The sequence below is a fragment of the Lethenteron reissneri genome, chromosome 8, assembly GCF_015708825.2.
Source record: "Lethenteron reissneri isolate LAM-NWPU_2019-01 chromosome 8, ASM1570882v1, whole genome shotgun sequence".
Taxonomy (NCBI): Eukaryota; Metazoa; Chordata; class Hyperoartia; order Petromyzontiformes; family Petromyzontidae; genus Lethenteron; species Lethenteron reissneri.
In genome coordinates this window covers 6,316,223-6,331,181 of record NC_083786.1, presented here as the reverse complement: position 1 = coordinate 6,331,181, position 14,959 = coordinate 6,316,223, and the positions used below count along the sequence as shown (strand labels likewise).

Genomic DNA, 14,959 nt, shown 5'->3' with positions numbered 1-14,959 from the left:
TGTTTTAAACACAAGACAATTGATAGAAAATTATTTTTATGAGAATTTTTTGTCATCTCCAGCTGCTTGGTGGGGCCGCGCCCCAACGCCCTTAGTGGACGAACCACGCCTGGGACTAAAAGAACATCAAAATAAATATTACATCTTATGAATGCGTACCTTCATTAATCAATGTGTTCCTCTGTCTGCCTCTCGATGATGATAAGATTACTACTTGCAATACTCGGTAAATTGTCTGTTGGTGATGTATGATGACGTTAGAAGGTTCGCCTGTCAACTTTAGCGACTGTCTGTGGGTCCTCATTTGCCAGTAAAAAATATGGTAATTGGTTCTTTACCCTTCTATCTGGCAACAAAACTGACACCTTTTTGCAAGGAGTCATGTTTGCATAGACCGCAATACCTGCAGTCATAATACAAACAAAAGAACATAACTCTGATAATGTGCACTGTCCTTGAAGTTGATTGGTCCACACCCGAGACAGCTTTCCTTCGAGCCTAGAGTTGTGCGCCTTTTGGCGTCATCTGGTCCAACCCATATGAGACTAGGCTCGAAGGAAAGCTGTCTCGGGTGTGGACCAATCAACTTCAAGGACAGTGCACATTATCAGAGTTATGTTCTTTTGTTTGTATTATGACTGCAGGTATTGCGGTCTATGCAAACATGACTCCTTGCAAAAAGGTGTCAGTTTTGTTGCCAGATAGAAGGGTAAAGAACCAATTACCATATTTTTTACTGGCAAATGAGGTCCCCATAGTGTAGATGCTTGCCCCGAGCTCTCATACTCTGATGGTGCATTGTCCTTGAGTTGTGCGCCTTTTGGCGTCATCTGGTCCAACCCATATGAGACTAGGCTCGAAGGAAAGCTGTCTCGGGTGTGGACCAATCAACTTCAAGGACAGTGCACATTATCAGAGTTATGTTCTTTTGTTTGTATTATGACTGCAGGTATTGCGGTCTATGCAAACATGACTCCTTGCAAAAAGGTGTCAGTTTTGTTGCCAGATAGAAGGGTAAAGAACCAATTACCATATTTTTTACTGGCAAATGAGGTCCCCATAGTGTAGATGCTTGCCCCGAGCTCTCATACTCTGATGGTGCATTGTCCTTGAGTTGTGCGCCTTTTGGCGTCATCTGGTCCAACCCATATGAGACTAGGCTCGAAGGAAAGCTGTCTCGGGTGTGGACCAATCAACTTCAAGGACAGTGCACATTATCAGAGTTATGTTCTTTTGTTTGTATTATGACTGCAGGTATTGCGGTCTATGCAAACATGACTCCTTGCAAAAAGGTGTCAGTTTTGTTGCCAGATAGAAGGGTAAAGAACCAATTACCATGTCTGTGGGTCGTTTAACACGTGGGCTTTCGGGACCAATATCTATAATAGAAGTGTTTTTTATATTCTTAGGTTTTTTCGGTAAAGTCACGTAGGTAAAAAAGCATTAAAAAATAAAATAAAAATCACGACGTTTCGGAGGCAACACAAGCTTCCGTCTTCAGGTGGGACCGTCACAGCCACGACAGCTGTGACGGTACCACCTGTAGACGGAAGCTTGTGTTGCCTCCGAAACGTCGTGATTTTTAAATTTTATTTTACTTTTTAATGTTTTTTACCTACGTGACTTTACCGAAAAAACCTAGAAATATGAATCATTGCAGTCACGAAAGCTTCAAATCTAGAAGAAGTGTTTTTTTTTTCTCCACAAATCTGGCTGTCGCCTGATGATGCTAGTTCTAATTACTGGCAAAACGTCGTACTAAAATTGTAAATGATGTGGATTTATTGTGCGCTACGAGTAACGAATTGGCACGTTCTGTTTACGTGACAAACCTTACCAATTGGCTGTGTCGGGTGGTGGCGGGTTTAACGACACATTTATATTTACGCGCTCTAACCCCCCAAAAAAACCTCTTATGTCTGTGGTTCATTTGGCGACGTTCTGCTTCGGAGATTTGGCACCACTTTGCCCACGAGCGACAAATATAGCGGCTTTTTGGGGTCTAGAACATGGTCAGATGTTCAAGTAGACTTTGTTTAACCAGGTGAGGACTCAAGACATCAGAATAGGAGTCTCATTTGCAAGAGTAGCATGATGGGGCATCAGTCTGCCAGTTGCGGGAGACGATTGCTCCATCTCTCTGGCTTCTCCATTGAACTGTGAATAGGGCCATTGGCCGAAACGTCGCTAATTATATTTGTATTTATTTTGAAGGCGGTGTTATTGACATCAGTGTTATATTGATGTTTGCTATGTGTCATCCCGGTTGGGTATTTATGCGATGTGGGGACGATTTGAGGTGTGTGGTAATGATCTTCTTACTCAGCTATGCTTCAGAGCTGACAGCTATATTTTGTTTTCTAGTTAGCAAGTAACATTTCTTGACTTTAGAGGAGTGATTCTCAGACGCCGTGGAACTTTCGCGACCTTCGCGGCCACACCGAACCAACACCTCACTGCGGGCACCGTCATCCAACAGTGAAATGATCGTGGTTGATGATGATGCTTGCTGTGTGTGTGTGTGGACGCATGCCACTTTCTCGAGTGATCTACGCCGCTACGGACGGACTTGGTGCCGTCACGGAAATGTGGATTTTCCCACAATCGCTTCGTGTGTCAAACGCGTGTGGCTCGGATTTATGTTATCGTTTGACTTGCATCCCACTGGGATTTTTGCACACAGCGTTGAAATGCGGTGTTTTTTCTGGACGACTTTGCAGTTTTTTCTAGGATTTTTGTCTGTTGCGTGTAGTCACTTTAAGATGTTTTTGTTCATGTTTTTGTTTTGTTGCGGTTGCACCCGAGTTAAGAGCCGCATGGCTCACAAGGTTATACCTAATAAATGGGCTAAAGAAAGAAGTGAATTATTTTGTCCTTTGAAAAACGAGACACATTTTTTTACTGTTTGGCCGTGTCGGGTGGTGGAGGGTTACGACACATTTATAAATAATCTGACCCAAAAACCTATATTATCAAAAACAACGAATCACTCAGTGGGGACGTGGCACCTGGGACGAGGGTGCCACGATTGGCGAGATGTGAGCTCTCGCCTGGCATGCAAGGACCCTGACGCCCGCTGTATATTTGCGTGTCTCTCTCTGTCCCTCCATGGTCGTGGTTTTTCCCTTGGCACTTTAGGGTCAACACGCGTTTTAGACATTTTGGCTGCTGTAAATGTCCACACGATAACGCCAATTCGTTCACATATCATTGGTGGCCAGGTCGCTTCTGAAACAACGACTCATCCATATCGCTCAAGTGGGTCCTGGTTAAGATAAAAGACTGCAGTTTAGTTTGACTTCGCTGCTGCTGCTACTGCTTTGCTAGATTTGTGTAGCGACACCTAGTGACGACCCTAGGAGGTTTTAGTGACTTCGCGTTGAAGGAGGAGGGGTCCCAATTCATCTGCCCCGGCGCCGAGTACATACCGGGGAACATCCGCTCGTCTGGTGAGGCATCTTCTCCCGTCATTTAAACACACAACTACAATTAACGCTACGCCAATTAACGCATACTAAGTCGCCGAGGGCTTCAAGCCATCGCTCTGGACGAGTTCCCGCACCATCCGCGGCGAAATTCGAGGCCATTCGAGAGATTTGGCCCCGGCGTATCCACTAGGCCGCGGCGAGGCGCGCCGCTTGACTAGATGGCCCTACCGACGAGGTCGCACCTCGCCCGGCCGGGCTGGGTCTGGCGCGCGGGTGGAGACTCGGCGCTCGGCTCGCGTGCGTGGTTTAGGAAATGGGCATGAGAAGAAGAGGGTTTGTTAATCTCCGTGGAGTTTGAGTTAAAGATGTCGGAGCCAGTGTTTGTGAGGTCTAGTGTTGTGAGATGAGCACTCGTAGCTCGCAATAATTATTCATCGTCGTCATCGGGAATGGTCTATTCACTGCTGGATGAAGGCTTCTCCCCAAAGCCGTTGCCATCCCTCGCGAGCCTTCGATGATAAGAAGCCACCTCGTACCTGTACACGAGCTAATTTAGTCGCTCTATCTCCTCGGAATAACAACAATGTGCTTTTCCATTCAAGATTAAAGCCTCGCAGAGTTTCGGGACTCGACAGGGGCCTACACGGGGCTATTTGACAATTTCATAACTGAGTGTGCTCCTGAGATGAACGTTGTTGCATGGTTGGTGTGTTCGGGACAAGGGCTGAGTGTATTAAAACATGTGCCCGAATGTATGTTTTCACAGCACTTTGCCAATCTACTGCTGGATGAAGGCCTCACCGCGACAGGCACGGTGTGGGTGTTGTTTGACCATACTTCACCACGCTGGTCAGTGCGGGTTGATGAAGGATTGGGGAGGGGTCCAAGACGGATTCTCAGATATCACTCACCACGGATACGAGCCGTGGGCTGAGAATCAATACCTGTTAACCCCTTATCAGTGCCTACCTTATTAGAGACCAATTAAGACCTTAGTGGTCACCCCGTGCCCTTATAAAACTCAACGTTCATCCTACAAAGCCCGTATTTCAACGGCTGTATGGACCTGAAAACTCAATTTCCTTGTATAAGAATACGGGTAAACCGTATGGGTTAATATGTATGATACTCCAACTTAAGGTAGTTAGGCTCATAGGGCAGCGGACGAATATCCACTTAGCCACCGTTCCACTAAATAGCATTAAAGACGATGTTAATTATTTCCCCCGTAAATTAAAAACCAAGTGGAACTTCTCACTTTGCTATATACATTAGTGCAGTATAAATTGAGCGAAAAATAGGCCCATGTACTTTGAAAAGGGCCATTGTCCGAACCGTCAATATCACTTATAGTTTCCTTTTAAGGCCGCAGCGTTATTGGCGATTATGTCGAGTGTTTTTTTTGCGCACCACTGCCAACGCAGAATCACCAAACAATTTGAATTAAACTGGGTTCGTTAACGTTAAATCGGATTCCACAGGAGGCCGTGTTTGTTTTTGCCAACTCGTACGGCTAAATGCAATCTCGTGTGTTCTGGTTGTACCGCGTGATGTCTGACGTTTTCACTCAATGTACTGGGAGCTACTTCAGGAGCGGAATATAGAGGGATGAGTTACATACAACACGTGGTACAACCCAAAAAGGAATTGGAGAGCTCTACGGCATAACCTGGAAAAGCTGTGCAGTAGTATCTAACTTGTTACTGTCATTGTTGACTAAAACCCTGTTGCCCACATGTGTATGTGTTCAGCTGCTAGGAGACTACTGAGGACTCATTGAGCCGTACCAGAGGTGCTCGGCCCAGCCCGGGGAATGGGGGCGAAGGGCGAGCCCCGGCGGCCATGCTGGTACTGGGACAAGCGCGACCTTGTGCGGACACCATCCATGCAGGAGGGCATGGACGCTGTCACGGAGTCGCGCTACCGCCGCGAGGGTGCTCGCTTCATCTTCGACGTGGGCACGAGGCTCGGGCTGTATCCTCTGTCGTTAGCGCCCGGTGGCACCAGTCTCTGATGACCGCTGCATGATGTGTTCACTTTGCAATTAATTTGAATCGCAACGTAATATTAATGCCTGCCGTGCTGCGGTAGTTGTCATTATAATTGCCCGCAAGGCTGGTCCACAATGCCATGCCACACTATGGCACCCTGCCATTGGGCAGAGGACTAAAAAGTTTAATGAGTTTTTTTCACTTTGTCTTTCTACGAATGGTTTTAAAAAGCGAGAGACTCACTGCTGGTGAGGAGATGCCTAATTACAGTGAAGTTCGGTGGTCGTTAGCCAAAACGGTAAAATATCCACCAAAGTGGTTTACAAGGGGTACTGTCGGGTGTCTTCACACAGCCATTTGGTAATTCCGTGGGTAATGAATCTAATTGAGTCGTCTGCAACGTTGAGTTTCCTGAGCTCCATGACAGGCACTACGACACACTCGCTACCGGCATGGTCTACTTCCACCGCTTCTACATGTTCCACTCGTTCAAGCAGTTCCCACGATACGTGAGTCTCCTGCGACGACAGCTCTCTCCAAATGCAACCGACATATTTCAGCTTTAAATCTAATTCCTAACCTTAGCCCATACATTTACTTTGCTTTAAGCAGTACATTAACCTACGTACCGTTGTGGAGAAGCATGGGTATTATGTAAAATACAATATTTGTTTTTAGTCCACCTAGTAGATTGATGTTTTACAGCAGAATATCTTAAATAATAATTAACCTCCCTTTGTCAATACACTGCTAGATGAAGGCTCCCAGCACCGTGTCAGGCATATGGGTTATATATTTACGGTGAAATGTGTTTTTCTGGTGAAAAGTTAGAAACAGTTGTACAGGCTCCGTTGCCCTTGTGTCAGGCCCCTCTACTGTGTGTGTCCTGTGTGGAATTAACCAGCTGTTGGGTCTGTGATGCGCTCTCTGCGCAGGTGACGGGCGCCTGCTGCCTCTTCCTGGCCGGCAAGGTAGAGGAGACGCCAAAGAAGTGCAAGGACATCATCAAGACGGCGCGCAGCCTACTCAACGATGTGCAGTTCGCACAGTTTGGAGACGACCCCAAGGCGAGCGACCACTGCCCTCTGCTGTGTGTCACATGCTCTGTGGTCGTGAACACATGTCGTTCATCATCACCAGCCATAGTCATTTCCAATCCATCGCCATCTCTCACAATCTTGCCAGTATAAACAAATATTGGTTCCTCTTGGTGAATGAATATGTATTACCAGCAGTGAACATGCTTATTTACCCCCTATTCGAGGTTATGGTTTGGGTTTATTGTTAGAGTTAGGGTTTTAGGGCGAGTTTTTTTTAGGGTTCAGGGTGCGGGGGTTTGGTGACCCAGGTCACTCTTGAAAATGAGACGGATATCCTGGTGTATTGGTGTCTCACCCAGTGAAACAAAATCAACAATTGAACTGTGTTTCTGCGAGCAGGAGGAGGTGATGGTGCTAGAGAGGATTCTCCTGCAGACCATCAAGTTTGACCTTCAGCTGGAGCACCCCTACCACTTCCTCCTAAAATACGCCAAGCAGCTCAAGGGTTTGTTCTCACCGCTGCACGTCGTCCACACACTTGCATTCATAGTCTCAAAAATACGTCTTGTCTTGGTTGTTGGGGAAAGGGAAGGGATGCCGGGAGGGAAGTCCCAAAGATACACACACAGGACACTGCTCGAGATGAGCAGCAGCAAGAAAGAGAGAGCACCAAATACAAAGGGGAAGGGGAGGTGGAATGACCCGGCCAAGATTCTGGCGATGAGAGAGGGGAGGATAGAGAGGGAGAGAGAAGGAATGATTAAGCGGGAGGGAGCAACTATTATTTTCACAGGGAGAGGGGAGTTGAGTTGGCAACACGTAAGTCACGTGATTTTACGAGAGGCGAGAGCTGATTGAGAGATACAGATGCACGTTCGTAGAAGCACTGGATTTGTCATGATCTATTAAACCAGTGATTCTCAATATTTTTGGTATGACACCCCCACAGTCAACACGACTGGTCCCTGCATCCTGCCCTGTGCCCTCCCCCTCCCTAGGTTATTAAGGCCACAATACGCCTTTTTATATTGCGGTGTTAGTACAGCATTTGTCTCGTGTTGCGTATGAGTGTGTTCTGTCGCCACAACATGGTGCTAACATTTCCTGCGTGCATTTTTCTGCACGGTATCGATGCTGCAGCCTGCGCACTGAGGGAGTTGAGAACCCCGCTGTCTTAAATAATTTAAGAACGTCGGGTCGCTGTGGTGTTTTCGCAGGAGACAAGAGCAAGCTGCAGAAGCTGGTGCAGATGGCCTGGACGTTTGTCAATGACAGGTGAGCGAGGTGACCGCCTCTCCCAGCTCGACTTCGCATAAGTGTCCACCGCTCATCCTGCACTAATTAACATGTCCTGGTGTACCTGTGGGCCCCGCATTCTGTAACTCGCGTTAAGCTTGTAGTTGCCTGTCTGTCAAAGCGCTGTCGACGTTTTACCCTGCTGCGCATTTCTTTAGATTTGGTTATAGGCCACGGTGTGGTGCCAGCAGAGAGCAGTGCAGCAAAATCGATTCTATGCCCATACGTCTATGATCTCCACCTTCACCAACCCTCACTGATCAGTGTGGTGAAGTATGGTAAAAAAACTCCCACAACCTCGCATGACGTGTGGGGAGTTCCTCATCCAGCAGCGGATTGTTAAAAGGGGTTGTACAGGTGTCTGCATGTGTGCATGCGTGACTACGCATGTACACATGCATCACTGCTCCCTTCCTAACGCCCCCCACCACCCTCCAATCCCTCTCCTCCTTCCCCTCTGCACACACAGCCTGTGCACGATGCTGTGCCTCCAATGGGAGCCCGAGATTATCGGTGTGGCGGTGATGTACCTGGCCGGCCGCCTCTGCAAGTTTGAGATCCAGGAGTGGACGTCGAGGCCGGCACACCGCCGCTGGTGGGAGCAGTTCGTGCAGGACGTGCCCGTCGAGCTGCTGGAGGGTGAGTGGGCTCGTGTGTGTGTGTGTGCGTGCGTCTGTTTGCGCGCACATGTGTGTGCATGTGTGTGTTTGCGTGCGCACACGTCTGTGAGGTCCAGTGAGTGTGTGTGTGTAAGTGTGCACATGTCTGTGTGGTACAGTGCGTGGGTGCAGAGGTGTAATGATTCACCCACTCCCTCCAGTGATTCGATCGTCAAAGTCACTTTTGAGCTCTGAGCCAGTGGTGGAAGTTTCACATTCCTTTGGTGGGGAAAAGTCTAAACGGGACAACCACTGTTGACTTCCCCACATAGTGGTACTCAATTTATTCACTCTCGCAGGGTTTGAACGTGCAACCTTCCGATTATGAGCCACTCGCTCTACCCCTGAGCTACATGGTGAGTCAATGATATATCTGAGAACAGCACTTAACCCGAACGGGCTGCAGCAGCGCCGTTTATCAATGCGGCACACGTTGCGCTTGGCTGTGTTTCCCTCGCAGACATCTGCCACCAGGTGCTGGACCTCTACTCACACTCGCCGCAGTCGCAGCAGCAGCTGCAGCAGCCCCCGTCGCAATCGCAGGCGATCGGGCTGGCACACACGCAGGCCTCATTTCAGGCTCAGGCCGTACAGCAGTTGTCCATGCAGCAGCAGCAACAGCAGCAGCTGCCTGGGGAGGCCCCGGTCGTCAGCATGCAAGCTGGACAAGCCATTGCGCAGTTGCAGCAGGCGGCGCAACAGCTCGTCGCGGCACAGCAGCTTGTGGCGCAGCAGCAGCAGCAGCAACAGCAGCAGCAACAGCAGCAGGCGCAACCGTCGCTGCCGCAAACACCAAAAAAACCATCACCTCCCTCGAGCTCTCCCCGGCCCCTTAAGCGCCCCTTGCAGGTACGAGACTCACCCGGTTTCTGTATCTCCAGGTATCTCTCTTCTCTGGTGTCCCTCTCACCCGGTATCTATTTTAACAAGATGTCCCTCCCACCAGGAGTCTGTATTGCTGAGTGCGTCACATACCAGCCTTGCCTCTTCCTGGGGCTGCTGAGTGATGCCTTGTCTGATAAACGCATGCTGTTGTCTTTCCTTTCTCGACTTAGGTCGATGTAAACACCCAAAAGTAAAAAGTAGGCTGGGTCAAATCCCAGAGTGAGAGGTAGGGCAGGTGTTAGTCTGGTTGGGTAGTTTGTTAAAGTTAGGGGGAGGGCGAGAGTTCTTTTAGCCTGTGCATACTTGGCCGAAGCCAGGCCACACGATAATTGTTTATCGTGTTCAGTGCTCTCAGTCTTCTTCTTCAACGCGTTTGTCCCAATCGTGGGGTCCGCTGTCCTTGCCAACCTTCTTTCTCCATGCTGCCCTGTCCTGCGCCATCTCTCTCTCCGTTCCATGGGCCACCATGTCCGATCACACCACATGACCCCACTCCTTTCACTATGCAGTCTGTCACCAGTAGTCTGTTGGCCAGTTACGCACTCTCCAGGAATCACTTTGCAGTTCTTCACTCCTTTCAGGTGCTTCCTCCTCACCAGAATAAAATCTATCTGGCTCTTCACCTCTACTCTCATAGGTCATCAAATGTACCTCCTGCTTCTGGAAGTAGGTATTCTCCACTGCAATATCATTTCCCTGGACCAATCGAAGAATGTTCTCTCCTCCTTCATTCCTACTGTCATATCAGCATCCTGCATGGTTCCTTTCATATCCGTCCATACTTCTTCCCACTCTTCCATTTAAGTCTTCACCCATCACCACTGCTTTATCTACCGGTAAGCTCTGAAACTCCAAGTCTAAGCTCTCCCAAAGTTCATCCTTCTCTTGCCCTCTGCAGCCCATCTGCGGGGCATATGCACACACCACGTTTACAACCCCACTGTCCAGTACCAGGCTGACTATCATCAGTCTGTCATTGACTCATCTGACTTCCACCACCTTTGTTTTCATCTTCTTACTCGGCAAAACTCCAACCCCATTTACCCTTGCTGTTGTTCCATGGTAGTACAATTTAAAACCACAGCCAATCTCTTTCGCTCTGCTGCCTTTCCATTTTGCTTCCTGGATGCATGCGATGTCGACTTTCCTCCTCCTCAAGCAGTCCACTAATTTCTGACATATTGTTCCAATATTCCACGTAGCCAACCTTTTCTTCCTCCTGAACAACCTTCTGCTCTTTCCATTTTGTTTGTCCGTCTTGATATGTGCAGACAACGTAACTACCACCGCCCAGGTCTCTGCACTCCCTGCAGCGGCAGAGTCATTAAGTCCCGAGATTCTTTGCACCCTCTGCCAACTTGAGGGCTGCAGGGGACTGAGTGCCATTTGTTTGCAAAGACTTTCCATTTTTTGACTTTAAGGTTTTACGGCCGGTTGCCACCAGATGCTAACCCTCCTCCTTGCTCCTGGCTTGGAACAGGCACTGAACAAAGTTCAGTGCTCGGAGTCCTCTGTCCAATCTGGTTAGAGGACAGTCCTCCACAATATGTAGTGTAGAATTGAGGGCCAGACTGCATACTTGGCAGTGAATGGACTCGGGGGGCATGTTTGTTATGTGGTGCTGTATCTTAACCCTACCCTAGCCTGAACAAACTCGCAGGCCAAGCCCCGAAACTTATCTTACCCTAGTCTAAACTGTGACACTTTGACTGGCTCCCCTTTTCACTTTTTGTTTGCTTTTCACGTTTTGTTCACAGTTCTACTGAGTGTGATTTTACCCAAAAGACTTTAGCCGCCAATACAACTCCTCACACCGGAGTGGGGCTCTGGTGAAACTTTGTAAATACGTGGTGACACAACCGTTCAATTGTGTTTAAACATTGCACGGTGCTGATTTTAATACATGTTTGGGTTTGTGATGTTTGTAGGCGTCTCCGGCAAGAGAGGAAAAAGTTGTCGGTGAGTTTTAATTTTTATTGCTACGGTCTGTTGATTTATTTCTTTTATTTGTTTACGTGGGAAAGAAACATTCAAGTGCAGCTGATTTACAAGAAATGCCTCACCTTTTGAAAAAATAAAATATAAAGTTTCGAGGGAAGGAAGCAGAAAATGTAATTTTTTAAATTATAAAATACAACTATTCTTTTTTCATGGGACCTCCTTTGCCAGTACCAAAATATGAGAATAGTTTTCCCCTTTTATTTGGCAACAAAACAGGTGTTAAGATGTTAAAACACCAAACTGAAACCTTTTACAGGGAACCATCTTTGCATTAACCACACTACTTGTGGTCAGAATGCAAACAAAAAATGTACTCTGATAATATATGCATTGTCTTTGAAACTGATTGGTTCACACCAGAGACAGCTTTCTTTTGAGCCTTGTCTCAAAACGATGTTAGGCTAAGGTGGTAGCTATCCGAACGGTTAAAGTTATTTTGATTTCTTTAAATTTCGATAGATTCTCAAATTAGTCTTGGCCAGTAGTAGCTAGTTTTGCACAAAACTTCAACATTATCAAAATCAATTGAGTGTCCTTGTTGGCACGCGTGTTCTGCTACTACTGACAATTGTATTTTGGAGAATGTAATATTTATCTAATGTTCTTTTAGTCTCGTGCTGATCATTCGTCCTGTTTGCCCAACATAACATGACAGAACCCCCACATACAAAAATACCAAAGCAAGACCCTTCTCCAGTCCACACTGCCGGGCCTCCCATCACAGGTGAGAGGGACCTACTGTTTGTCCTGATAAAAAATATATTCATAGCAACTATTTGCGAACAAAAATGTAAATGCAACTCAGGATGCTTGACACAACAAAGATGAAAAAGAGTGGAAACGGCCATCATCCCGAGACAAAGCAGACAATTTAATGTTCAAGGGAGACCTGGAGTTTAGTGTGTAAGCTCTTATGTACACAGTCTTCGTCTGTACCACCATCCCCCCATGCAAGGGTCATGTTAACCCATGACAACATTTACTGATTAAAAAACACGGAATATTACATATGTGCTTTAATTAAGAATCTAGTGGGAAATCTGTTCATTCATGCATTGTTACAGTCCTAGCCGGCACACATGATCCTAGTAACCAGCTTAATCAAAACATTTGGAGGCCACGACTGGACAAAAATAATGAAGGATAAACAGGAATGGAATAAAATGGGGTGGTGGCGGGAGGGACCTTTATTCAGCTGTGGCTGACAATAACGTCGTCCATCAAGATAAAATCCTCATTTGAAAGAGAGACCTTGGGCGTCCGCTGTCAAGAAATATTATATTGCACCATTGGTGAACTGCTTGCTGGTCGTCCTCCCTCCCCACAGAGCGGCGCACATCGGCCAACACGTCCGTAGTGTCCATGGACCTGGACTCGGGCGTGGGGAACGGCAACGACATCGCCAAGGGCCCTGCACTGCCCCCCTTCCCCCCACAGCCCCCTCCTGCCCGGCCCCCACCCCCACCGCACCCCTACGCCCCCCCGGGCAGCGGCTCCTACTTGAGCGCCAGCGACGGCTACCAGAGCGGAATGGCGGCGGAAGCCGGCGGGGCCGGGGGCTACGCGTCCGCCCCGCATTCTTATCCGCCCCCCGGTCACATGAGCTACCCGCCCCCTCTCCCGCCACACAGTTACCCCCCTCCGCCCACCTCCTACCCGCCGCCACCGCCCCCCACCAGCCTGCCGCCCCCGCCGCCGTCCGCCTACCCCCCGCACACGTACGGCACGAGCGCGGGATACGCCTTGCCTCCCCCACTGCCCCACCACCACCATATACCGCCCAACCCGGGTGGGGGTGCCGGCGTGGGTCCCCCGCCACCGCCTCCACACCACGTGCTCCCCCACCCGCCCCCCCTGCCCCCCGTGCCCCCGCAGGCTGGGTACCACCACCAGCCGCCGCCCCCCCTGCCGCCTCACCCTCCGCCCCCTCCCTCGCCTGGCGGAGGGCCACCCCCGCACCACGGCCCACCTCCGCCCCACCCGCACCACCCTGGGGGGCCACCGGGTCAACCCCCCACGGCGGCGATGCCCCAGGTGCGCATCACCTGCATGCAAGAGGCGAGAGGTCGCAACGCGTGGAAGAGGTGATGGTGGCGCCAGAGCCTTTGCTTTGGCGCATTGACAAGGATTTTATTTTTGCACCAATAACTACATTATGTTAAATCCAGCGCTGTCAGTACGTTAATTAAGAACCATGCGCAAACGCGAATGTAACCGTCGTAGCATCTGGACAGTTGAACAACAGATCTGAGCAGGTTTATGGGGATTAGAGGTGGCGTCTTCCTGTATGTGGTTGCTCGGGAGGTCAAGTGGTGATTGTTTGGCAGAGTTGCCCGTTGTCCTTGAACTTCCATGAGTTCTATATAGAATTCTAGGTTGGTGGCATGTACGGGAACATAAGTGGCTTGTGTTGCGAATAATTTGTTTGGAATCGCACCACCTTCGTGGTGAAGGATGCTTGAGATCGATCATGTGTAATGCGTTTTACAAACCAGATGCTGACTGGCTGCGATGGTGCGTTGCTTGTAATTTGGGTTGATGAGAAGGGCAGTCGTCAACATTGCCTTATTATCGCCTGTGCCCATGGTCTTCTGCCCAGTACACTATTTAAAGCTTGCTGTTTTTATTTTATAAACTACTGTGTACTGCAAAATGACTTGATCCGGAGGTGTGAATGTCATCCTCAATGCAGCGATAACAATTATATTTTGACATTTGAAATAAAAATTGAACATGCTTGGAAAACCTGTATAAGGCTCGTTTTTTAATACGCCTCAAATTTATCTCATTACTAGATGTGATACATCGATTTGTCAATTAAAATTTAATATGCTCACAATATTAGACACCACGTGTGAGAATCCATAAACTTTCCATTCGTATTTTTTATGATCGGTTAATCAGCAATGGTTTTTAACCTGGGGTTGCGAGATGCCCTTTCTGGGGGTGCGAGACATGCCAGATTTTTTTTAGAAGGTAAATCATCGAAACAAATTAACCACGGGCACATAGGTACAACTACTTTCTTTAATCAAACCTATGTACTGTATTAACATTTTTTTTTTACGATTGAGAACCAAAAGGGCCCAAGGCTGCAGTGAAGGTTAAGAATCACTGGGTTAATGTAAACCCTGCAGATACTGAAGGTGCTGCAGTGAAACACAACGACAAAACAATCTTATTTTTAACTAAATAGTCACCCCCAAATCATTACGCTTCATCACAAGGGGGCAAGCACGAATTTTTGCAAAAATTTAACATTCAATATAGCAATGCCCTGAAAGGAATACATATATAATGCATACCTGTCAACCCCTTATTAATGCCTACTTTATTACAAACCAATTCAGACCTTAATGGTTACCCCGTGCCCTTATAAATCTCAACGTTCATCCTACAAAATCCCATCACAAGGGAGAAACACAAAAAGACACAAAAATGTGCCCGTATTGAAACAGCTGTATGCCGTATGGACCTCAAAGCTCAATTTCCCTGTACAATAATATGGGTAAACCATCTCGGTTGACAGGTATTATAATGGAAATGTTTTGGGCAATGGGCCTTTACAGTTTGTATAAGTGACCACAGGATATTGTGTTGTTTCAAGTCCAGCTCTGATAAAAAATAAAATAGCAAACGTCCTGGATTTTTGGTAATGC

The 14,959-nt window shown here is 47.9% G+C and overlaps 1 protein-coding gene across 4 annotated transcripts; it reads left to right on the top strand.

Moving 5' to 3' along the window:
• Positions 1–3,264: 3,264 nt before the first annotated feature.
• CCNK (cyclin K) lies at positions 3,265–14,039 on the top strand. 4 transcript variants are annotated; one of them, XM_061581287.1, is made up of 12 exons: positions 3,265–3,449; positions 4,195–4,237; positions 5,180–5,402; positions 5,847–5,928; positions 6,355–6,486; positions 6,859–6,964; positions 7,677–7,734; positions 8,225–8,394; positions 8,875–9,263; positions 11,228–11,258; positions 11,956–12,024; positions 12,628–14,039. In XM_061581287.1, exons 3-12 carry the CDS (start codon positions 5,242–5,244, stop codon positions 13,386–13,388), a joined length of 1,959 nt encoding a protein of 652 aa, XP_061437271.1. In that variant the 5' UTR covers positions 3,265–3,449; positions 4,195–4,237; positions 5,180–5,241; the 3' UTR covers positions 13,389–14,039. The 4 variants fall into 4 exon arrangements, with proteins under 4 accessions (XP_061437271.1, XP_061437264.1, XP_061437260.1 ...); XM_061581280.1 differs by having other exon boundaries at positions 4,195–4,244; XM_061581270.1 differs by having other exon boundaries at positions 3,266–3,449; positions 4,195–4,277.
• Positions 14,040–14,959: the final 920 nt, after the last annotated feature.

What these genes read in the sequence shown, in the direction of transcription:
- CCNK (XM_061581276.1), top strand. Translation starts at nt 5,242, where the DNA reads ATGGGGGCGAAGGGCGAGCCCCGGCGGCCATGCTGGTACTGGGACAAG. An exon ending in TCAAGCAGTTCCCACGATAC is followed by an intron (nt 5,929 to 6,354) that starts GTGAGTCTCCTG and finishes CTCTCTGCGCAG; the next exon opens with GTGACGGGCGCCTGCTGCCT. An exon ending in AAGAGAGGAAAAAGTTGTCG is followed by an intron (nt 11,259 to 11,955) that starts GTGAGTTTTAAT and finishes ATAACATGACAG; the next exon opens with AACCCCCACATACAAAAATA.